The 26714-nt window shown below is 34.1% G+C and overlaps 1 protein-coding gene across 3 annotated transcripts in view; it reads right to left on the bottom strand.

Annotated features, from left to right (window-relative positions):
• LOC131846178 (ecdysone-induced protein 74EF) overlaps window positions 1-26714 on the bottom strand; it is a 276899-nt gene that overhangs the window by 62597 nt on the left and 187588 nt on the right. The window contains exon 1 of one of the 3 annotated variants that reach the window (XM_059195421.1): window positions 15562-16067. The exons of the other annotated variants lie outside the window; for them this stretch is intronic. Coding sequence (XP_059051404.1) covers window positions 15562-15958 — 397 coding nt within the window. The 5' untranslated portion in view covers window positions 15959-16067. Of the gene's footprint in view, window positions 1-15561; window positions 16068-26714 lie in introns of those variants that run through there. 3 annotated transcript variants of the gene reach the window in all.

Genomic DNA, 26714 nt, shown 5'->3' with positions numbered 1-26714 from the left:
GAAGAAGCGATAACGATAGATCCGTGTAGGTCGCAGTGCTACAGGTCTAAGCACCTGACAATAGGCCAAATCCCTCCAATTTATAATTTAAATTAATTATGGAAGAAATTCAACCGCTACTCACCAAAAGCAACTAATACTGTAGACGAGGAGCGGACGACGTTAGTCGACGCGCAATGGCGGCCTATTCCCGCGCTCGCGAGATTTTGACATTGACACACTTGCCGTCGATTTCGTAAGAGGTGCTATGTTTGCGGAGACTGTCTAGTATTGGACAAATTTACTCTAACTCGCTCGCATAAGGATGTTGTCGAAATATTCGAGTGTCAATTACGTTTACATTGTATTGCTATACACGTACTTACTGACCACTACTGGTTAAACGCAATAAGATGAAGCTTGTCCAAAGTCGTATCCTTCACCTGCTCCATAAGTCCTTCCACGGGTTTGGAGTGCCATGCACTCGCCCCCTATCGTCCGGTAAAGCTGTAAAGGCCAACTGCGGCCATTAGAGTAGTCCGAAAAAAAAAATTCACTGCGAAATCAAAAGGAATTGAGCATGACGGTTTCCAGGAAGGAACCGCATAGTGATCAAGCTGATAATGATAATGATGGGTACGTTGCCTGCAATGGGGATAATAGATTTTAACGTAACTGAAATTTTGTAATTTATAATTCGGAAATCAATTTACGCATTTATTTGCTTGGCGCCGGAAATGAGCGAGATAGCGGCACTCAAAGATGACTGTACAGAATCTAACTTAGTATTGTCGACATTTTCAAATGTTCAGTTATTATAATAAATTGATTTCCTGACAAATATCGTCGGATAATGTAGCAATATCCGCTGAGAACAGAAGTAATCTCAGACAAATAGAACGCAAGGTCTGCCTTCATGGACATCTAGTTCTTAAAGATTTTTAAAACTATAATACACTAATTTAAAATATATCGATTTATAAATATAATTTGGACAAATCGTCTGTCACGTCTGTCTGTACGTATTTAGGTATTTATATCAGTTGTGCAGTACCAATAACACAAGCTTATCTTAGACTAGATGGCGCTGTGTATTTTGTACTGTTCTAAAATTACTATTATACATGTTAACATGTGAATTTATGAGTGTACCTCATTTTAGGCGTCTACTATCGTAACATAACATTTGCAATGACTCATATGGTTCAGATACAAAAGAGCTATACATTTTCCGCGTTGTATGCGTACTACTGTGTACTCATTTCAACGATAGTTTGGGATTTCTTCACACAATGCGGATGCGGCGAGGTCGTCCCGCCACATTGCGCAAACACCCCACTAATTACAAGCGCCTAATGCCGAATCTACTATGATACAATTGGTATACACCACAGATTTTTTTTATAATCGAATGGTGTACATTCTTGATTTAATGGTATACGCTGGCGGGGCACCAGCGGAGGATGAGACTGAAGTTAGGTCAGTCAGCACATCGTGACAAATTCACCGGGAATTTAACATGATGGTGTATGGGGCAGCATGGAGATAGACCTAACATAGTATTTTGCTACCAGTAGGGTAATAGTTACTGACAATCCACTTTTATGACAGTATTTTTATATAGCATAAACAAACGAGTTTGTGTGTCATCTGATTGTAAGTGATTACCGCCGCCCAAGAGCACCCGCAACACCAGAGCAATTGCAAGTGCGTTGCCGGCTGTTTAATAATGAATAAGCTCTTTTCTAGAAGGTTACATTATCCTATCGTTTTGGAAATACCATTGCTGGAAGTAGATTACACAATGTGGTTATGCGCGGCAAAAAGTTTCTTGAAAAACGCTCGGTGGTCGACCGCCATTCATCCAGATGATCAGGATAGTATTTTTGATGGTAGTTTGAGCACGTATGTAAGTGACAGTCACCACGTACTGGACTGGACTGCTGACTATAACGTTACATAAAAAAAACACGAAACGCGAACATTGCCACTGAATTTGCGAGCCGTGTGCTAGCCGCTTAAGCGTTGCATGTATACAAAAATGGATCTTGTCCCGTCGTTATAAGGTCGTGTAAAGTTTGTAGTACAGGCGTGGACCGGCTTTTTTACAACACATCGCTTGCCTAACATCCGAGTGACGCAACGCAGTCGGAACGTATACACGACGTACCTTGAGAACGCCTACTAAAACGGTTTCAAAATGTTACCTTTCCAAATTTTGTTCCGATCGCTCGTCGACTTTAACGCTTTTTTACAAACCAAATAACCAGTTTCATATGCCATTAAGTAGCAAAATCGATAGAGAAATATGTATTTTTTTATTTTGTATTTCTTCATAATATATACAAGTAGTTACTGAAATATACATTACACACACATTTATAATCCTACAATAATATATATAGTTTTCAATCATATTTGTATGCGTAATCGCAGAAGACAGTAAAACTTACTATATATTTCTTAAGACCTTTGTAACCTGTACTTCAATAATAAAGAATTTGAATTTGAAAATAGTTGTGTTAAATCCACAATTTGATTTGCGAATTTAAAAAAAAACTGCAATAAGAAACATCTAGAAAAAAATAGCGGAAATTACAAAATTAATTTACACTTAGGATGTATTACACGAATTTGACTAATATTATAAACGCGTAAAGTTTATGAGTATAAATGGATAGATGTTTGTTACTCTTTCACGCACAAACTACTGAACGGATTTCTACGAAACTTTACAATAATATAGCTTACACATTAGAATAACAAAAGGCTGTAAATTTCATGTGAAAATTAAACTACAGTACATTATATAAAACAAAGACAATTGCTGCAAAAACTCTTAATACTATATTTCACAAAAAAACAGCCTATATTTTTATGTATAAGAGAGAAACTACAGTTGCTCATCTCGATGTATTAGACAAGGATAATTTGAGCATAAGGAAAACGTAAGACTGTATATAACAATAATTTCTTTCCTGATTTAGATGGATAAATATTAAAATATATATTATCGTTAATGTTATATCTAGATTCACAGCAGCGCACGTGTAAGCCTCCATTTGGGTTATGTATTTTCGTATACTACATGATACATAATTTATAAGATACATAAACGATATCCAGACTTGGTTCTCTATTTAGGATTTGCGAATTTGTGTATTACTCTGCCCGCGGTTATATCCACGTCAAATTTACAGCCTGTGTTATTCTGATGTTTAAGTTATATTATTGTAAAGTTACAAAAAATATATTCAGTTTGTGTGAATGAGTCATTCATCCATCCATCAACACTAGCAAACTTTTGCGTTTATAATGTTAGTGTTCAAAATCTACCCTGTACCATCGTAGGCACAGATTATTATATTAGAGTCCGTTAGTTTGTGTTCCCGCGGTTTCTGTTCCCCTCCCTTACCTACTAGTACTGAACTGACCGTACAGCGGCTTTGACCCGCGCGCGCATTGTGTTGTGAATTAAAATAAATTAGAACTGTGTTAAACCTACTGTGAAACTGGAAAGCTAGCGAAGATATCTTTGAGACCCTGAAGCCCAAGAAATCCGTAGAACCATACGTGACAGACGCTTCCACATATTTTTCCCTATATATATACATAGTACTTTCCCTAACATTTTGGTAGCAGAGAGTAAATTCCCTAACAGCTAGTAAGACTGACGGTCTGCTCTTGTTAAATATCCTTGGTTATTTAACAAAGAAATCTAAAATTATAAGTCTTAACTCACTCAATACAAAATAGCGTATTCATCAGAAGAACCGAAGAAGTTACCACTACTTCGAAACGGCTTTACAGATTTTTATAAAATTTCATATGCATATTCAGTAGGCCTTAGAATCGACTAGTATCTATTTTTCATACCCCCATATATAAATCATTTTTGGTAATATTTTTTATTTTTTACAATGTTGTTAAAATTACCTACAATCCTAATCCACCGTCTACCGCCAACCACTATTTTTTAATAGCGATTTTAATTTATAAGTCAAAATAACGTTCACGAGATCAGCTAGTATATAATTAAGTATTAATATAAAAAGAGAAAAATTTTGAATATAGTACCCAGAGATGCTGACACTCCGATTTGCAGTACCGTGCCTACTGAATCACAAAAATGGCCCCCGGCAACCTAATATGTTTCTAGACAAGATCAAGTCATGTAATTGGTATTTATTACCGAAATATATACATACCTACCTACAGATGTTATTATATAGGTTCGTTTGTATTTTCTTCCAGCCAATTAGAGTGTATTTAGAAATTATTCGTGAATTTCTTGAGCTAGACTGTTCTAGGCTCCTTAGTGATTATATAAATATTGTCTATTCGTAACGACTAAAACCTATATTTGTTGGGAAGAATCTATTAATTTATAGCATAATGAAATATAAACAGTCTGATAGACAAGAAAAAATACTGAAACATAGATCATTTATGGTTTCAGAGGTCCAAATATTGGTATTCAGAGAAGAGTATAATCGTTATATAGGTCTGGGTGGTCTGGTACTAGGTGACCCGCGCAACTTCGTCCGCAACATACTAAATTTACATTATATCTTTTTAAATTATAACCTATGTTTTATTCTGATGTATAAGCTATATTACTGTAAAGTTATATCAAAATCTGTTCAGTAGTTTTTGCGTTAAAGAGTAACAAACATCCAGCCATACTCAGAAATTTTCGCGTTTATAATATTATCTATACATCTATACATACATATAAATAAAATTGGAGTGTCTGTTTGTAATATTGAAATAACCGTTTTTTACTACAAGTATATGAATATATATACGGTACACCAAAATAACATTTTTTATAATTTTTGTCTGTCTGTCTGTCGGTCTGTTTGTTCCGGCTAATCTCTATAATGGCTGGACCGATTTTGACGGGACTTTTTTTTGCAGGTAGCTGATGTAATAATGAGTAACTTAGACTACTTCTGTTTTAGAAAAATAAAGTTAAATCCACGCGGACGAAGTCTCGGGAACAGCTAGTCTTTAATAATTACTGTATTTGCGCAATAAAGCGCATTTGTTAATAATAATAGTGTTGGTGTTTACACACATCATTGTTTTGTGTGGGTGTCGACCCGGCTGGACGGAAGCGGCTGGGTGACGTCACACATCTCCTGTCTGACATGACGCATGCTTGAGGATGGCGCGGTATGGACAGCCAGACCGGCTCATTATAATCAACAGGTTTATAACTCTCGAATAATCTTATTTAACATTAGCTGTACACGCGACTACATCCGCGTGGAACTAAACATTATTTTTCTGAAATAAGAGTAGCCTAAGTTACTCTTTATTACATCAGCTATCTGGCAATAAAAGTCCCGTCAAAATTAGTCGGAACAAACAGATGAACAGACTGATAAACAAAAATTGTAAAAAAAATGTTGGTGTATGTACCGTATTGATATTCATATGCATGTAGTAAAAAACGGTTATTTCAATATTACAAACGGACACTCCAATTTTATTTATATGTATAGATGTATAGATATCATAATCTATTTATTTTTTATTGAGGAGTTCGGACCATTACTCGGTGCTTCAGATCTAATACCGATTTTGACGGGACTTTTTCTGGTAGATAGCTGCTGTAATAAGAATAGAATAGACTAGAATAGAATAGAATAGAAAATCATTTATTCAAATAAACTTACATTGAAGCACTTTTGAATAGTCATTACATTTTTTTATCTACCGCTCGTTCGGAAAGCTGTCTCATCACAAGGAGAACGAGCAAGAAACTTGCGTGTTGCTCTTTTAAATAATTTTATTATTACTTTACATTTTTAAGTTTAAGTGTGTGAATACAAACCACCAATTAGCACTAATTTAATTAAATACTTTATTGAATATACAACCAACTAGTTAAACAGTTAATAAGAGAAAATCAGTCGTAGTGATTAGAGCAGACCAGTCCTTACAAGCAGCACCCGTTCACGAGTATGACGGATGAGCCAGCCATCACTGCACTCGACCATATTTTAGGGAGCCCAATGGCCCGGCCCACCACTCCGCCACATGTCTGGACATTTTAGTGAGCATGACTATATCAAAGCTACAATTGCCATCTGATAGTTATAGTATTCACATTTTACATTATTAATCAATACAAAAACCGCTACGCTTTCATATTTCTATAAGGAAATTGTCACTTTTATTTTAGGAAAATAAAGTTAAATTCCACGCGGACGTAGTAGCGGGAACAGCTAGTTTTATATAAATTTGAAGTTACAAGTAAATTGTCATTTGGTCCGTCCGGTATTGAGTCGTCTCCAACAACAATTTGGCGGGTTTATGTTTGTCAACATAAAAAAAAACGCTATCGCCGAAATGTTTTGGCAACGCGACCAATTGTACAATGTTTTTGTTTAAAAATACAGGGTTTTAAATAGAGAGAAAGACGATGAAAGGTTAACGCAAAAATATTTCGAGGAAGTTGCAATATTATATCGTATTGTTCGTATTTTTACGCTCAAAAAACATTTGCAATGTTGCGTTGGTTAGACAATGGTTCGTGTAGGTACCGTTGCTAGACGCGGCCGTAAATTTGGCAATAAAAAGTGCACTCGAGTGCAGCAAAAAAACCGCGAAACATACCCCCAATTGTATCCTATAAAAAAAAACCGTTTACAGTTACCGTTTTATCGGGGGTGCACTCCCGCTACCGGAGGCAGGTAGGGTTTTTTGAGGATGCTTTTAGAAATTGGGTTATACGTTTTTTCTGCGCGACAGATGAGACGGCAAGGTGAACGGTGTACTGTTACGGAAACTTGTGGTTTTTTACCGTCACAATATGACCCCATTAAACTATATTTTTTGTATGCTAACATAATCAGTTCACATGTTTTAGTTTGGAGTGCTGCAAAAAGCGATGTAATTGTTTTTGCTTCATTAGCACGTATTTCAATACGTGAACGGGCTATATAGTTGATATGTAATGTTACGAGGGGCCGCGAGTAACAGTGGTTGGACAGGTCTGTCTGTTTGTCTGTATGTGTTGTGAAACTTAATAGCCTTGTGTCGCGGTTGAAGGCCGGCCAAAACTGCGCTCGCGGCCCCACGCCCAGATGTACCCAATTCAAAGAGCATTGCACGCATAAATAATGCAGATAAGATTCTATTAAAATATTGATACTTATTGTCACCCGCGCCACTACGTTACATAGTCGATCTGATGTAGTTTAACTACTATTGTTCATCTATTGAGATAACTTCGTATTAAATTGTAAAACAGACTTGTAAGGAAGTCATAAAATTTACAATATCACCAATAAGCTTTTCCATAGTTTTGTTATACATTATTTATTTTTCGAATTCTAAAAACGGATGCGCCAACGTCATTAGAATACGTAAGGTTAATTTGAAAAAAAATCCCGTCAATGAAGAGACCGAAATTTTTTTTGTGTCAGCGTCTCACTCTTGTACAACTGTTATTCTGTTGTGCGAGCGAGATGAATAGGTTGCAGGAAGCTATCTAAAAAAAGAACAACCCTTCTTCACCCTTTCGGGCATTCTATTGTTTACATGACAATGAGAATGTCATAACGCACACAAATTGCATGTAATTTCCATCCGAATTACGTTGGACTTAGAGTTTAATTTCTAATCACATAGTTGGGTCGTTTACAAGGAATCGAGTCGCGGAATGAATTAATATAATTCAAAATTGATCTTTTTTGTCGTTCGAAATTTAAATACCTACCTCGGAACAGGTAGCCAGCCAGTGTTTTGATTGGAACTAATAATAATCATCAGATAATAAGCGAGCTGATTCGTTTGTTGTAATATTTACGCAAATAATAAATTAGTTTTTTTTTTATTTATTCGAATGCTTATGGACTCGGGACCAATGACCTTTGAATAATGTCCTGGTTCACGAGTGAGTTGGCGTGATTAGTACTTATTATTTCAAGCGAGTCGTGAATTAATTGGCCATTGGATTTTCGATTCCAGTATTCGAAAATAGTAAATAGAATAGAAATACATTTATTCAAATAAATTTAAGCACTTTTGAATCAAAGTCAAAGTTATCATTCTTCTAATCTACCGCTCATTCGGAAAGCTGCCTCATCACAAGAGATAAAATATTTCCGATACACTTTAGCATATGCTGGCGATCACTCTATTCTCACAAAATTGAATTTAAAAATGAATCTACATTTATAAACATATACAAGCTCATTTGAAACAAATACGAGCTATGTTTCTTGTCAGTTCTTCTCATATCGAAATCATTCCGAACTGACGGTAGATTTGACATATCATAAGAGTCTGTAATAGACCTACATGAATAAATATATTTCGATATGCCCTTGACTTGAGTATACTAAAGATATGACGGATTTTGACCGTCTATGGTGGCAATAAACAAATTATAAGTAAATCCTGCATAAACTTCAATCGATCTTGCATTGTTTATGGTAGAGGCGCGCGCGCATCCGGCGTTGTCCGTCTCTCAAATCACGTACTTATAAATAAGATTTTTTACGCACCTTTCACTTCCGACCTGCGCCCGCGCATCGCAGGTATCATGATAATGCTGATATTATTTGGCAGCTGCATTACGATATTGTTTCCTGCACTATCCTTTCTCTGGAGTCATGGGAAAGTCTGTCACACAGCTTCATGTTGATTCCCAATACATTTACTCAATTATCTCTACATATCTATTCATATAAATAAAATTGGAGTGTCTGTTTGTAATATTGAAATAATCGTTTTTTACTATCTACATATGAATATAAATACGGTACATACACCAAAATAACATTTTTTTTTCAATTTTTATCTGTCTCCCTGTCTGTCTGTTTGTTCCGGCTAATCTCTGAAATGGCTGGACCGATTTTAATAGGACTTTTTTTGGCAGTTAGCAGGAGTAACCTAGGCTACTGTTATTTTAGAAAAATAAAGTTAAACTCCACGCGTACGAAGTCGTGGGTACAGCTAGTATTATAATAAAAAAAAGCTGTGAAACAATATTCAAATTATACAGAGTGTAATTGTTTGTAACGGTCCAGACCGATACAAAAATTTATACTCATGAATATAAAAAACACCCTATGTATAATATATATGTATTTACGAAAAAAATATCTATGTATTTGTATCAGTTATCTAGTACCCATAACAAAAGCTTTAGCTAGCTTAACTTGGGTCTAGATGGCGCTGTGTGAATTGTCCTGAGATTATTATTATATAATTGCCAACAGACTAGTTTAGTAGTTTTTCCCCACATACATGTTAAACCCTTTCCATTTTGCACGCGACATTTGGGGTTCCCCACAGTTTTACATACCTAAAATTCGCTATATACACGTTCTGGCATTTGATTAGAAATGTCCGTCCGTCGGCAAACGTTACACAGACGGGTTCACGGCCATCGCGAACTTGTTTGTGTTGTATGATTTTGATGGCTTGTTTATGCTCTGGCGACGTTATTTCCATAGACTATATTTCCATAGATATATTTAAAGTCAATACTACCATCATCAAGAATGCTATTTCTTTAGTGGCTCCACTGAAAATCAGCGCTGCCAACCCACTGCGGCACCAGCAGCGTGGAGGCCCTTTCAGCTCTTAGCGAAATGTATTTTTTTAAGTTTTTTACTACTTTTTCGTTGTACTAAGATGCTGAATAAATGATTATTATTATTATTATTGTTATTGTTTATTATTTTCTCTTAGCTTTTGCTGTTTTTTTATTATATTTATTATTATTAGGATGGTCCTTTGTTACTATGTGGGCCGGTGCTGGCAGGGAGCCAGTCTAATTCCTTGCCATCAGATATGTTGAAGCGTAAAGCAATCATATATGGTAAAATAATATCAAGAAAATGATTATTATTGTTAATTTTTTTGTTTTAGTTCTCAGCTTTTGCGCGCTTTTTCTCACACTTATTATTATTGTTATATGATATGGAAATATAGTGTGGCAATACTGTTCAAAAGCAACTTTAAAAACTGTACAATATGCAAAGTTTGTTTCTTTATACTTAGACGGCCTCGGTGGTCTTGCGGTTTAGCACACGGCCTTTCCGACGCGACGGTCGCGGGTTCGATTCCTCGCACGGCAAACATTTGTATTCATTAGTACGATTGTTTGTATCGGTCTGGGTGTTTTCTATGTATAATATGTATGTATTTATGATTTTTTTTTTTAATTATTAAAATAATAAAATCGCCTACGATTCGATATTAATGAAATCAAAACGTGTCATGTCCGAATAGAAATCTGTGCCGCGGCCGGTGAAATCAACTAAAATTAAATCGTAAAATAGTTCGATAGCAATATACCTGACACAAATACAGGAATAGCAGAAGGACTAAAACTAGGTGATTCTAGTCGGATATTAATCACTATTGTAGAAATATGCGTCTTCTGTTACAAAGAATAGAGTAAATTATCGCTTGACTGATTTGTTTTTATATAGAAATTTATTATACATATAAACCTTCCTCTAGAGTCACTCTATCTATTTAAAAAAACCGCTTCAAAATCCGTTCTAAAGATTTAAGCATACATAGGGACAGGCAGCGACAGCGACTTTGTTTTATACTATGTTTAAGTATATATTAAGTTACATCATTACTATGTACGGTCTACAAAAAAGATCCGCTGACAGTGTGTCATCCGATATGCAATTGTTATAGCGATGTGGACGTGCCTAATCATTTTGCTGCTGACCATACAAGGAAGTGCGCCGGTCGTTGACCCCATAGCTAATGCTGACGGTGCTTACTGCGATTGCTGACCGTACGTAGGTATACAATAATTATTACAATTGGATTATATCACGTATTTGCTGATCGACTGTTTTATTCTTAGAATTATATGCAGAATGCATATGACTAGCTGTTACCCGCGCCTTCATATGCGTGGATTTTAAATTAAAAAAAAATGTAGCCTAAGTTACTCCTTATAACATTAGCTATTTACGAGTGAAAGTCCAGTTAAAATTGGTACAGCCGTTTTGGAGATCAGCAAGAGTAAACAGATAGACAAAAATTAAAGGAAATATTTAGGCAAAACCGGAGTCGAAGACAGTTGCTTGGCCCGAAATCGGCCGGGATTAGATCATCACAATATTTTTTTTTTATGGTACTATATAATCCAGTGCATTGTCTATGTTTCGTTATTTATAAGGATCTACCAACATGCCAGTTTCAAATACGCAACCCTGGGGGGAAAGGAATTGTTAGTAATGTGGACTCATGACCCATTACTAGCAATGTACCATGTCAGGTTGACCTCCACGCGGTACCCCCTGGAAACCATCGTGATAACTTCCTATTGAATTTGTCACCATGGGCTACCTGACCTGACCTCATGCTCATCTTATCATCCTCCACTGGTGCCCCAGCGTAAACCGTTAGCGCAGGCGGGTGCACCATTCCATTATCATCCATAAAAAAAAATCAGCAATGGTTGATACCGGAATGTGAATTCTATATTTAAATATGCAACCCTATCACTAAAGTTGGCTATCCAAAGCCGTAAAGCCATAAACAATATATAAAATAAAAATATACAGAACTATATATAAGTATTCTATAATAATGTATATTCTTATAACACTTACGCAATTGGTGTTAATTGAAGAGGAAACGTATAAAATAACATTATCTGTACAATGCGTTTGTGTGTATGTCTGGTGCAGTGTTTTCCGCATTGTGTCAACGACATTTATTGGTGTTAATGCTTTATAAGTAGAATGTAATGTAATATAAGTATTTTGTTTGTAATACATACTTATATTACAATTGATCAACAGAAGTTCGATATAAATATGTCATATAATAAGAATATAAATATATATATATGTTAATTGGATGACGTCACAAAATTTATAATTAAATATGGCGCTTAGCGGCAGTTGTAGGCTGCTACCAATATTATATATATATTAGCTGTACCTATATATGTATATGTTATTCTGATGTATAAGCTATATGACTGAAAATTTCCATCAAAATCCGTTCAGTAGTTTTTGCGTGAACGAGTAACAAACATTCATCGTTACTCATAAACTTTTGCGTTTATAATATTAATAGTATTCATTCTTTACTTCCGATGGTCGCTGGTTCGATTCCCCGCATGGCGCAAACATGAGTATGATTGTTTATATCTGAGTTTCTATGTGTATTTATATTGAGGTCACACTTTTTTTTAACACTAGTCATAGACTTATGAGACACATCAGTATAGTTATATAATTGAGGTACATTTTTTTTAACACTAGTCCATAGACAACTTTTCAGATATAGCAGCATTGTTATATGATTAAGATCACATTTATTTCTTTTTTTAAGACTAGTCCATAGACAACTTATGAGACACACCAGCATAGTTATATGATTAAAGTCTCATTAGTTTTCTTTATTCTTTTTAACACTAGTCCATAAACAATTCATGAGACACACCAGAATTGCTACGTGATTAAGGACACATTGTATTTTTTTTTAAGACTAGTCCATAGACAACTTATGAGACATACAAGGATAGTGTCTATATATTTTTTGTTACATAATTGTGGTCATATATATTTTATTTAATCATACTCATTAACTCTTCAATGAAAGGCACGGCACATAACATATTACTTTACGTGTTCGGTGTCTGTGTGTCTGGACTACAGCTATTTTAGACATCCGTGGGCGGCATTCCATACGTTTTGTGTTGAGATGAATCATTGAATCAGGAAACTGTTTCTATTTATTTACTTTTTATATTTCCAGCCAGATAGTTTATGCGATATTAATGCAGATGTTGCGGGGAGATCTGAACTTATGGCCCCATAGTTAACAATGTACTTGGTACTAATGTATTAGCTACATTGATTTTAGAAGAAATAGTCCAATCCATTGCATTTAAAATAAGTAATCATGTTGCTAACTAACAGTAATCTAATTGTACAACTAAGAACCTAAAATTAAATGACTAAAATATATTATTAAAAGGGATCCCTTTAGGCAATGTTCCGAAGATACTGGCAGCGTTCCCTCTTTGAATGGCTAGACTAATTCTTTGTCCAAGGTAGCTGCCAGCTCTTCGGTCTTCTGTGATCACTAACAGTTGATATGTAACGTGCAACTGATTGGAACGAGAACAAATTATATTTACTGCTGTATATGTGTAATCCACTGAATATCTCCATCACCTACCATGTCAGGTTGACCTGCTGAAAACGTAATAAATTCCTGGTTTTGTCTGTCGGTTTGTTCTGGCTAATCTCTGAAATTGTTGGCCGATATTGACGGGACTTTTTTTGGCAGGTAGCTGATGTAATAAGGAGTAACTTAGGCTACTTTTATTTTAGAAAAATAAAGTTTAAGTCGCTGGAACAGTATAACTATATAATAATAATAATAAGATATATTACATATATAAATATTGTATTAAAAATACATACAATGATAAATGCAGGAAATTTCGTTGCGCGATTTAGATATGTTACGATATGTTTGATTTTTAATCTTAAAATTTATATCCCCTGTAATTAATTATACCTACTTATATATATAAAATATGTTATCGTCCAATGACATTACTTTCTGGTGATATTTCCAAATATAAAATTAGTTATATATTGTAAATCCGCAATGTATAACTAACGGTATTTTTGGAAATTAAAATGGAGTAACTTCGGCCAGGTTTATTTTATAATTTTTTTTTTTCAGAAAAGTAATGGTAAATTCCACGCGGACTAAGTCGCGTGTACAGCTAGTTATAAATGTTGTACATGTTCGCAAAAATGCAGATTCATTTTTGAAATTGGTGTTAATGCGTTCAAAACTGTCCTTAGCTGCAAATTACTAGTTTTTTTTATTCGGCAGTTATTTATTTATATCATACTAGCTGTCCTGGCAAATGTTCTTTTACCATATAATTAATAACGCTATAAAAAAATAGGTTAGGTAATTTAAGGTTGTATGTATTTTTTAATGACACAATAAAAAAAATAATGTTAGAGGTGGACAACCCTTATCACTTAGGGGTATGAAAAATAGATAGTAGTCGATTCTCAGACCTACTGAATATGCATATAAAATTTCATAAAAATCGGTCAAGTCGTTTCAGAGGAGTATGGTAACTAACATTGTGACACGAGATTTTTTTTATATAAGATTAGTTTAGGTAGTTAAATATATATATATATATATATACTACGCACGATTCCTAATTACTGAAAGCGTAGGCACCTAGTGTTACTTGAAACTTTGTAAGCTCTGGGAGTTCCGTTCGGAGGGTATTGAAATTTCTTGAGCTCGTCTTAATTTGTGAGGCGCTGTATAACCTGAAACGCGACTAGGGGATTATAATTAAAATTATAACTTATCACAAAAATAGCAAATTACTGTTACATATATAAAAAATACGTATCACGTTGTTTGTCCGCGATGGACTCCTAAACTACTGAACCGATTGCAAATTTGATTTGCACATCGTGTGCAATTTGATCCAACTTGAAAGATAGGATAGCTTACATCTCAATTTATAGTTGCAATATTATTTTGTTTAAGAACCTTAGCCACAGCAACGTGTGTGGGGTCTGTTAGTTGTATTATATATATTTATGCAGAATCTCTTTTGAAAAGAGTAAGAGGAAATTTGCATGTCAGTTGTTTTTGGTTCGAATCTAACTTTGAATTTTAATCACGACACAATGAGACAAATGTACCCACATTGAAATATTAATGAAATGTATAGTTAGATTATTACGTTAAACATAGCATTTCCCTCTGTTAGGATAGGTCTCTCGTAATCAATAACTAACATACAAACTTTCACATCTATAATATTGTAAGTTTAAAATATAATAATTTATAATAAATACTACATGAAGTTGTAGCGATCCGCCCTGCTCTCGCCAGTTCACTATTCACAAACATTATTAATTTTATAATAATAAAATACAGCCCACGTGACTCGTTGATAATTTACCTTTTTATATGCGAAAGCATTTTTAAAAAGCGTTAATTATTTTAATAATGTACCTACACAAACATAAAGCAAAACTTTTGTATTTATAATATTATTTTAGGCATTGTTCCATGTTTAATTAACAAGAAAAAAAACAATACATAAACGTAATATAACGTAAATGTAGAGTATAATATGATACACAAAATAAAATATTTAAAATAAAAATACGAAAATTGTCGCCAAGCTATAGTCACGTAGCAACCGCTACGGACGTAGCGCGTAGCGACCCTTGCCTCATACAGCCACTTTCTTAGTCCCGTAACCGCTCCGTAGGCACTTCCATGACCTACACTTCGTAGACCGGCGTTACTTATTTTTATTTCCGTTTTGCCGTAAATATATTTTACCATAAGAATTTTACTGAGGAATAGAAAGATGAAAGATAGTATATGCGGTAATAAACTAATTCAAAAATATGTGTACATGTCAACTTGTCCTCATTCTGTCACCGACAGGAAGCTAAATTTTACAACTGAAGAATTTCAGCTTACAACTGTCTGAAGTCCCGGCAAATTAGTACACGAAAATAAAATTACAATTATGTTTATGTGATAATAAGAAATGCTTACTGTATCTCTTCATGAGTGACTTCTTGTACGCTTTGCCCGAGACGGCGTCGTCGTTGGGGCTGAGCCTGCCGGCGGAGTCGTCTGACTCCGTGCCGGAGTCCCGGCCTGTGGCCAGGTAGTCATGGGACTGCCTCAGAATCACTTGAGCTCTCACATAGTCCGCCGGATCCGCGAAGGAATGGCGCGCGAAATCGCAAACTGATATCTCTTTACGCACTGTCAAGTCCAAGGGCGCTTCGTCCTCTGTGTCTTGTTTTGGAGATAGAGGCTCCTCAGGGTAAGCCTTCCGGGCCGCTAGCGTGCGGGGCTCGGCATCAGCGCTGAGCGCGCGGCGGTCGGCAGCCGGGGACCGGCGGGGCTCGGGGCCCGCACTCGCTGGTCGCGCCACAGCCATCATTGTTACTTATTTACACAAACACCATAATCACCAGTTTCAGTTATGTCACACAGCGTAATATGCCGTGTCGTAATAGCGGGCCGCGTCCACCACCGTTCGCGTCGAATTGCGGACTGATGTCCCAGTTTCACCGATGAGTTCTACTGACTTCGTGAGCTCGGCTCGGCTGCGCTCGGCGCCGGTCGGACACTTTCGTTTTCGTACGCGCGCCTGTGTGCTAGTGCACACTAGCGACGCGCTGGTGTTGGCGGCTCTATGTGTGGGTGCCCGCCCTGTGTTGTGTGAAAGAAGCTTTTTCCACTTTCGTCGCGCAGCTTTCCTTCATTTTCCGAGTTATCTAACAGGTTCTGTATGGTTTAGGTTATGATTAATTCGCTCAGAACTCGTCTCTAATTGTTTCGAGTAATCACACTGCGAGATGTAATTTATTTATGTTTCTGCTCAGCGATGTTGGTATTATAAAACATAGAAAACAATGTGGGTATTCAGATGTTTTGAAGAATAAAAAAAAAACTTTTTTTTTCAATCGGTAAATTTTTAGAGATACAGTTAACATAACATATCGCTCGATACAATATAGTTATAGCTGTAAGTGGCTACACTATGTTGAACTCTAATGTATCACATAATATTTATTTAAAACCGGAACGTGATGAACAATCTGTAACTTCGTTTTGCGTAACGAAGCACGTAAACAATTCGTATGTTTTTTTTATCTAACACACCGGGGCATTGACCGACTTTACAAATAAAGTTGCGCGCGCGCAACCACGTGACACAGTGACTCGGCCAGCGTACGCTGAGCTACACCGAGCTCGCCGTACTTGTGATACATACGCAGTGTGATACAATTATGGACCGTAGTGTGGTTCAAGTAATATTGGCTGTAAATAGACTCGTGTACTTACAAATCTAGAGCCAATGTCACAGCACAACTCCACTGCTGTTTGTCGGAAGATAACTTTGGTCGCTCTACGAGTAATCTATTTAATAATATTCAATGAAAAATATTTATTTAGGCGCTTTACAATAAAATTTATAAATAACTTCTTTCTTCTACGATAATGGTATGTAGGTAATAAGTTTAGACTACCTCGAATGACCGTCGGTACGATTCCCGTCCATTACAAACATTTGTATTCACGTTTTATTTATATTTATCTATCTTAATATACAAATTTGTATTATTAAGTATTGTACCAATAGTAAAAAATCTATAGTTTAATATTAAATAGTATGTAATAATAATAATATTGTTGGCTACAGGCCTTTTATATTCTGTTATTTTGAACTATGTGTTTTATAGACAATTTTTTACTTTTATTTTTTTTTCTTGTGTTCTAGTATAGTACCAAAATATATTGTAAAGGATTGGTAAGTAAATTATTTATTTTACCTTAAAAATAACGACATTGCCGTTGCCAGCTATATTAAATGTAATAAACGTTTATTATATTTTAGCATATATAACATACATATGTTAAAAAATAATTTTAATGAATTTAACAAAGAAAAAAACCTTATATTTGAATAATATTAAAATACTGAACGGGTCTGTCTAGGTATTATTGTGTACAAGCTTTGCCTAGTACCCTAGGATCCTAAGTTAACCTGCATTATGGTTGACTAGGTCACTCATTGTTATAGTAACTAGTTGACTCGCGCAACATCGTCTGCGTTTAATTTCCTCACATTTGCAATATTATATATATATTATCATCAGTGCCGTGATCACACAGACAATTTATATTTCTTTTCTTATAATTGTATTATTCAAATTTAAATTCTAAATCAAAATATCTTTATTCATGTAGGTCTATTACAGACTTTTATGATATGTCAAATCTACCGTCAGTTCGGAATGGTATCGAGATGAGAAGAACTGACAAGAAACTCAGCTCGTATTTTTTCAAATAATAGTGGAACAATTTTTAATTTTTAATTTATTCAGATGTATAAACATGTTAGTCTGTAAGGTATTTATAATATGGACCATTAGCTATCTGATTTAAATAAATAAATAAAAAATATTCGTCATTTCAGCTCCGCTCCTATTGGTCGTAGCGTAATGTTATATAGCCTTCCTCGACAAATGGACTATACAACACAAAAATATTTTTTCAAGTACTGGTTACTTCCTGAGATTAGCGTGTTCAAACAAACAAACAAACTCTTCAGCTTTATAATATTAGTATACATAAAAAAGGAAAAAAAAAATAAGTGAATTCGTAAAAAGTCTCCTTAGACGACAGTTAACAAAACTGCATACCTATATACGGTTTCTAATTAGTACAGCTGTAAAAGATCTATGTTTATTTGTCTCACGTACAAAAATAAAGTGCTGATTAAAAATAAGTTCTAACTTATATTGTTTTATTTGTCGGCCGTGTCGTTATTTGTGCAAAATTGGAGATAAAATTATATAAACGAGTATAGTGACAATGTCAAGAGCCGATACCGGGGTCGGGGAGTGACTTATCAGAGAAAGACGGCATGAATGGAACTCCAACAAGACATCCGACCAATGTTACAAGTGTTAGAAATAACGACAAATTTATTTATTCTTTACTAAGTGTACACTCCATTTTGTATCTGTACCGGCGATTTTACCCGCGTAAAATTTATAACCTACACATATGTGTTATTCTGATGTACAAGCTATATTATTGTAAAGTTTCATTAAAATCCATTCAGTAGTTTTTACGTGAAGAAGCAATAAACTCACACACTTCCGCATTTATAATACTAGTAAGATTGTTTCTAAATCGATTGGAATAAAAAAAACACGAAGTTTTAATTGAAGCCTATATATTAATATATCTGTGAAAATTGTATATAAATTGGTGAAGTTATTTCTGAGATTAGAGCTATTAAGCACACAGACAAACTTGTACAACAACAAACTCTTTGACATTCTAGTTAGACAAAGTCTGTATTAGATTGCCAAGTGCAAGAGAAAACGCCACAACAAATCCTATGTGATTGTAGTCCAGTCATGCATAAACGAAATATCTCCTATGGAAAGTATCACTATCCTGAAGAGGCAAAAATTCTTGTCCCTTAAGGGCCTAGGCAGCTAACTCTGAACAAAAGGTAGATCTCTGCAGATCGCAATGCTACAGGTCTAAGTAATAGCCCAGATCCTTCAACAAAAAAAAACACAGAAGAATACATCTAAAACTTTTAGGTGATCATAGTATAGCATCTTCTACTAGCTAACGTTTGGGGTGCCCTATTGTGAAACATAACCTAAGACGAGAAAGATTTCAACAGCTCTTTCACATGACCTTAAAGTTTTACATCTAAAAGTTATAAATAGGCTATCTACAATTTGATTACTAAATATAGCTTTCAAAAGCACTTCGGGTATATCCGCAAACCTACTGACACAGATAAGCATATTTGTTACCTGATAACACCAATTATCGTATAGCACAGTGCGTGTTCATTAACCACGTATTTATTAAATCTCATAATATAATTAACGAAAACAATAAAGATCGGGCAATCCTGAGAACAGAATTTTTTCGCAGAATTTCTGGATTAAGGCGACGCGAGATTAAAAGCCAAGTGGTTTGCTAGAGGTAGTTTAAAAACGAGTTTGATTTTAGCCACCAAAGACATTTTTCGCAGAATTTTGGATTCAGAAGCTGTAAGCGTATTAACCAAGTGGTTTACTACTCCTAAAGAATAGAATAGAATAGAATAGAAAATCATTTATTCAAATAAACTTACATTGAAGCACTTTTGAATAGTCATTACATTTTTTTTAATCTACCGCTCGTTCGGAAAGCTGTATCATCACAAGAAGAACGATCTATAAACTTGCTTGTTGCTCTTTTAAATAATTTTATTATTACTTTACATTTTTAAGTTTAAGTGTGTGAATATAAACCACCAATTAGCACTAATTCAATTAAATACTCAAAAAGAAAAAATATTGAATATATAACCAACTGGTTAAACAATTAATAAGAGGAAATCAGTCATAGTGATTAGAGCAGACCAGTCCCTACAAGCAGCACCCGTTCACGAGTATGACGGATGAGCCAGCCATCACTGCGCTCGACCATATTTTAGGGAGCCCAATGACCCGGCCCACCACGCCGCCACAAGTCTGGACATTTTAGTGAGCATGACTACTCAAAACACTAGATCACGTCAAAGCTACTTACAATTGCCAAAGGTTTAAAGGTTATTCTTAGTTATTCCGACACACCTTTAAGACTGTATCTCCTTGTACCTACTAACACGGACGATCGGGGGAAAGGGAATGTAAATAATGTGGACTAATGATCTCATTGCTAGCAATGTACCATGTCAGATCAACCTCCACGCGGTTCCCCCTGGAAATCATCGTGATACATTCCCGGTGAATTTGTCACGTTGGGCTAACTGATCTGACTTCATGTTCATCCTATCATCCTCCACTGGTGCCCCGCCAGCGTAAACCGTTAGCGCAGGCAGGTGCACCATTCCATTATCATCCTTTATAAAATTAAAATACGGACGGTCTCCTCAAAAATTGTTAAAAATATATTATTAAAAATCCATATTTAAAGTAAATTTGGGATTCATTTGAAACTCCGATGTGTTAGCGAAGATATTATTTGATCTCCAAAAAGTATTAAAGAAATTATATTTCTGATAGACTCCGGTGATAGACCGATAATACAAGAATATTCAGGAATTAATGTTAGGTTTGTTGGATTTAAATGTGTTCAGAGAACTGTGGGAGAGTTAACTGTTGCGTTTGATGATATTGGAAATAGAAATAGAAATAATCTTTATTCAAATAAACTCATTACAAGCACTTTTGAATAATCATATTTTGATTCTACCACTCATTCGGAATGCAGATTCATCACAAGAAGAATAAGCAAGAAATTTGTGTGTAGCTCTTTTGAATAGATGTTTATTTTTATATAATAATTACAGTATAACGAGTAAGAGGCATGTGATAATCAACATAGAAATCGCTACGCACTCACTATTAGTGTAATCTTTTTTTGGCAGGTAGCTGATGTAATAAGGAGTAACTTAGGCTACTTTTATTTGAGAAAACTAAAGTTAAATTCCACGCGGACGAAGTCGCGGGTACAGCTAGTTAAAAATAAACTAACTATAGGTACTTGTATACAATGTAGGCACGTGTATAATAATATTTTTCAGATTGATGGTTGTCAATAAGTTTGTATATATTGTTCGGCGAATCGGAGATGCTGCGCAGTGCTGATACCGTTATCATGCAGGTCACACACTATCATATCAGATCGGGCGGTCATCGAACTCCCCACCCTGGCTTATGTAAGAGTCTTATCAATTTTAGCCAAGTACAACGAAGGAGATTCTCAATAGCGGATATACGTTTAAGATATGTATTTATATCTGCAAGCCTATCTTTTTACGGTGAAAATAGAATAGAATAGAATTTATTGATTTGTTTACAACAACAATTACATAAAAAAAGCAAACAACAATTTACACATATTACAACACAGAGTCAATGTGGACTACTCAGCATAAATATTGGAAAACATGGTTTCCAGCGCTGATTGATGACTATTGAGTTGTCAGCCATTTTCTTACACAAGTGTTGTCAATTCAGAAACCTCTCTGAGTGTTTCACAGCAGGAATTCTTTAAGTATACATAACTAGGTGAGCCCGCGGTAAATTTCAATATAAAACATAGCCTATGTTTATTCTGATGCATAAGCTATATTATTGTAAAATTTCATCAAAATCTGTTCAGTAGTTATTGTGTAAAAGTGTAACAAACATCCATACTTATTGTTACACTTTTACACAAATACTACTGAACAGATTGTGATGAAATTTAATTATTCAAATTATCCAAACTTTAGCGTTTATATAATCAAACTATGCGTCTAAAAATCTTGTTACATATTTAATGATTTCAATTATATAAATAAATAAATTATAGTTACTAATGGCCCATATTATAAATCTAATATAAAAAATAAATATAAACTGTCCGTGTGGTGACGGCCCTGATGACGGAAACCTGTCACATAATACTAACAAATAGGAACGTACTACTGAAACCTTTCAAAACTAAAATGTTTGTCATTATTATAATTTAAATTAATATATTCAAGGCGGGAGATTTTAAACTTGTACATGTGCTATTTCCTCATAAAATTCCAATGTACATGGTAACATTGAATAATACGACATAACCTATTCCAACATCCAGTCGACCGGACCGGAGAGGGCTAAAAATACTGCAGAAACTAAAAAAAACACCATAGACCAGTCTTCCTGTGCTAATCGACGCCAATTACAACTAATATATGTACGAGGTACGCGTGTGTGCGTCTCGCGCCTGCAACGCAATGTTGCCATTTAAATTTAAACAAATTTGCCAGTTACAGCTTTAAAATAGATTGATTAGCGATATGACCTCCTTTTCTATCAGTATATTTACTATTTTTTAATCTGTATTTGCTGCAATAAAGAGTATAAATAAATAAAAATATGTAAATTTCATTCAAATTTGTTTACAATGATATTATATAGCGGATTGTATGTTTTGTCATATTTTTTGTATGTTTTTAATCGATATAAAATTTCGTTCATTCATTTATAGATCTAAGTAGTTTCATTATCCGCAGTAACTAAACTGTATTTAGTATACATCCATTTTCGTAAACTGAAATAGTAGAAAATTAAAGAAAAAAATTCACTAATTTATTTTTCTTTATACAGCAATACTAACTACTACTTTATACTAGCAATAATAACCACTACATATGTACACTTAAAAGTAATTATTCAAGTAAATTACTTAAACTTAAATCATTATTATATTTATATCCCATTATCACTAATAATCCACTATCAACTAGAAACAGATTTTGTCCAGTAAAGCAGCGATCAAATCTACCAATTGTAGTGGTAATACTGTTGAATGGCAACACTGGGAGTGTGCAATGCGCGGGCGCAGCGTAACCTTGAATGCGTACGACGACAGCACTTGTATCAATGTTAGTTCGGATACTCGCCGATGCTCTCCACTTTTTGCTATACATAACGGCCTGTTTTTTATAGCAAACACAGTATTCATGTCTACATAACCTACCAAGGGCAATTGTAAATACATTACCAACTGTACATTTCAAAGAGATTTCTATACTAGCTGACCCCAAACGTTCGTTTGTCATACAAATTAAAATCGCTATTAAAAAATAGGGGTTGGTGATAGAAGGGTGAAAATTTAGGGTTGTATGTATCGTTTAAAAAATTGTCAATGAAATAAAAAAAAATGTTAGGCATGGACATCTCTTATCACTTAGGAGTATGAAAAATAGATAGTAGCCGATTCTCGGACTTGCTGAATATGCATATATAATTTCATAAAAATCTGTCAAATCGTTTCGGTGGAATATGGTAACTAACATTGTAACACGAGAATTTTATATATAATAATAATAATAATAATTTAATAATAATAATTTATTTCATTAACATAGATGTTTTACAATTTTTTTTTTTACATATCAACAATCACATATTCTTATTTTATATATAAGACTAGCTGACCCGGCAAACGTTGTTTTGCCTTAAAATAAAAAAAAATTAGGGGTGGACTACCCCTAACATTTAGGGGGATGAAAAATAGATGTTGGCCGATTCTCAGACCTACTCAATACGCTCACAAAATTTCATGAGAATCGGTCAAACCGTTTCGGAGGAGTATGGGAACGAAAACTGTGACACGAGAATTTTATATATAAGATTGCCATGTTCAGATATTGGTTTAGTTCTTACAAGAAATTGTAAATGGGACGAGAAAAACATATTCACATATACCTCATATGTGATTAAATTATAATTCTTTAATATTTATAACATATTAATGTTATAAATATTAAAGATATATTTTGACGACCTCGGTGGTCTAGTGGTCTAGCACACCGCTTTACGACCGATGGTCGCGGGTTCGATTCCTCGCACGGCACAAACATTTGTATTCATGAGTATGATTGTTTGTATCGGTCTGGGTGTTTTCTATGTATATAATGTATGTATTTACAATAAAAAAAACTATATATATGTATCAGTTATCTAGTACCCATAACACAAGCTTTAGCTAGCTTAACTTGGGTCTAGATGGCGCTGTGTGAATTTTCCTGAGAAAAAAAAATTAATTGTTACTGAATAAATGTATAATAACGGACGGTAGGGGAAAAAAAATCTAATGTAAAAACTTGACGTTCATAAGCGGCTAAAATGTCCTACATGAATAAATGATTTTTGAATTTGAATTTGAACATGCAAACGAGTATACAGACCTACAGATATTAGAATGGCAATGGCAATAGACATTTTTTATAAATATTACCTAGATATTGGTTTAGTTCTTATAAGAAATAACCTAATTGTACAACTAAGAACCTAAAATTAAAAAGCTTAAAAAAAAATATAATATGATGACTAAAATATATTATTAAAAGGGGTCCCTTTAGGCAACGTTCCGAAGATACTGGCAGCGTTCCCTCTTTGAATAGCTAGACTAATTCTTTGTCCAAGGTAGCTACCAGCTCTTCGGTCTTATAAGAAATTGTAAATGGGACTTCAAAATCGAACGTGTTTCTCTATCAGTAGGTTCAAAGAAAATTACTACGCATGTAGCAATACATTTTCGAATAAGATTTTGTATAATATTATTACACAGTATAAAACAAAGTCGCTGTCGCTGTCTGTTCATCCCTATATATGCTTAAATCTTTAAAACTACACAACGGATTTGAAGCGGTTTTTTTAAACAGATAGAGTGATTCAAGAGGAAGGTTTATATGTATAATACATGAACACCCATGCAAAGCCGGGGTGGGTAGCTAGTATAACATAAAATTGAATTGAGAATACTGTTTGTCACAAATCAATTTCTTAAACTCCAACATATATTATAAATATTTTATAATAACTTCCTACTTAATCCTATATATGTATATTTGTTTTGAATTACAACATTTATACATATAAATACATTATAAGTACAGCTGTAATCTTAAAAGTATATCTATTTTAAATTATCAATACCTTATCTGACAAGACACTTTATATAACATATTTCTAAGATATATACTCTATCTATTTCATATATGTATACTTTCACTATATTATCATAAAAATAGTAATCGATATAATTATCGATTAAACAGAAAAATGACAGATTTCAAAATTAGCAAGAATTGCCTTCTTTTAATAAGTCAATTAAATTAACCACGCCGTCTTAATCATTATCTAAATACTTTTAAAATGACATATAATATGTGTGTAAATTTAAAACTTTAAAGGGAAAAAGAATTTAAACATATTTAAAAAAAACTTTAAATTCTTGTTTACAAGACGACAAAAACGTTCATTTTGAATACTGCAATTTTTCTATTTAACCGACGATATATTAAATTCTCGTGTCAAAATGTTAGTTACCATACTCCGAAATGACATGACCGATTTTTATGAAACTTTTATATTCATACTAATGTTAGTTACCACACTTCTCTGAAAGGGCTTGACCGATTTTTATGAACTCATACTTAGTAGGTCTAAGTATCGGCTACTAACTATTTTTATGTTAAGTGATGAGGGTTGTCCACCCCTAATTTTTTTTTTAATTTTATTATGATTTGCATTAAAAATATACAACCCTAAATTTTCACCCTTCTATCACCAACCCCTATTTTTAATAGCGATATTAGTACTTAAATTTATATGGCAAAACAACCTTTGACGGGTCAGCTAGAAATATACTATGTGATGACAAGTCAAAAGTGCTTCAATGTAAGTTTATCTGAATAAATGATTATCTATTATTATATTATCTAGGCTGACATACCTAGATTTAATATTTAAGTTGCTATTATGTTGTTGACAAAAATTTACTGTAATGTTGCAATTATGTTATCCTACACAATTTGTATTGTTTTGGATGAATAAATAAAAAAAAAAATATTCTAAAAAAATATTTTCTATTCTATTCAATGATATTTTAAGTGTATAAATATATCTCTTAACATAATATAGGCATTTTCAAACACATAGATTTGCAACACTTTCCTCAGACGTCTTGCTTCACGGATTCTCCGTTTCTTTCTCACCAGTGTACAGAGGTATGTCTGTCTCGCTCGCGCTTGCATATAATTGGCGCAGGAAGCGACGAGAGATTGACGATCTATGCATCGGATCGAACGGCAACCAGCGCAGTTTTTTTCTTTTTGGAGCGCAGTTGTTTCCTTTTATATCTTTTTTTCCTTACAGCAATAGCAATATTTTATATATTACACTTACTAATCGTAATTATGTTGATTTTTTTTAACATACTCGTCGAACTTATGTAGATATATTTTTCGGGACTTTTATTTTATTTTCATATCAGTAAGAAATAATATAGCTTAGAAAATACATTTAAAATAAATATATTAGAAAATACCGCTGTTTTGGGTGTTATCAATGAATTCCTACATTCCTTTGTAAGAATAAGTTTTCTTAATGTTTATTCTTGAAAAATTAATGAAATATTTTCTATCTATGTTTTTGTATATATACAAATAATTTTCAAATCGAATTAAAACAAGGATGTGATTCTGGTCTACCTTTAAACACTTCGGTGTCCTATATACAATTATTTATATTCACGAATAATTTTATGGCAAATAAACGTATTTATCCGACTAGCTGACTCAGTCAGCTCGTGACCACGGCCAGTGCAACCTAGTCGAAACGTCG

Source organism: Achroia grisella, unplaced genomic scaffold, assembly GCF_030625045.1.
Source record: "Achroia grisella isolate CSIRO2021 unplaced genomic scaffold, CSIRO_AGI_Agris_v1 utg503, whole genome shotgun sequence".
Taxonomy (NCBI): Eukaryota; Metazoa; Arthropoda; class Insecta; order Lepidoptera; family Pyralidae; genus Achroia; species Achroia grisella.
This window is presented reverse-complemented; position numbering and strand designations above follow the sequence as displayed.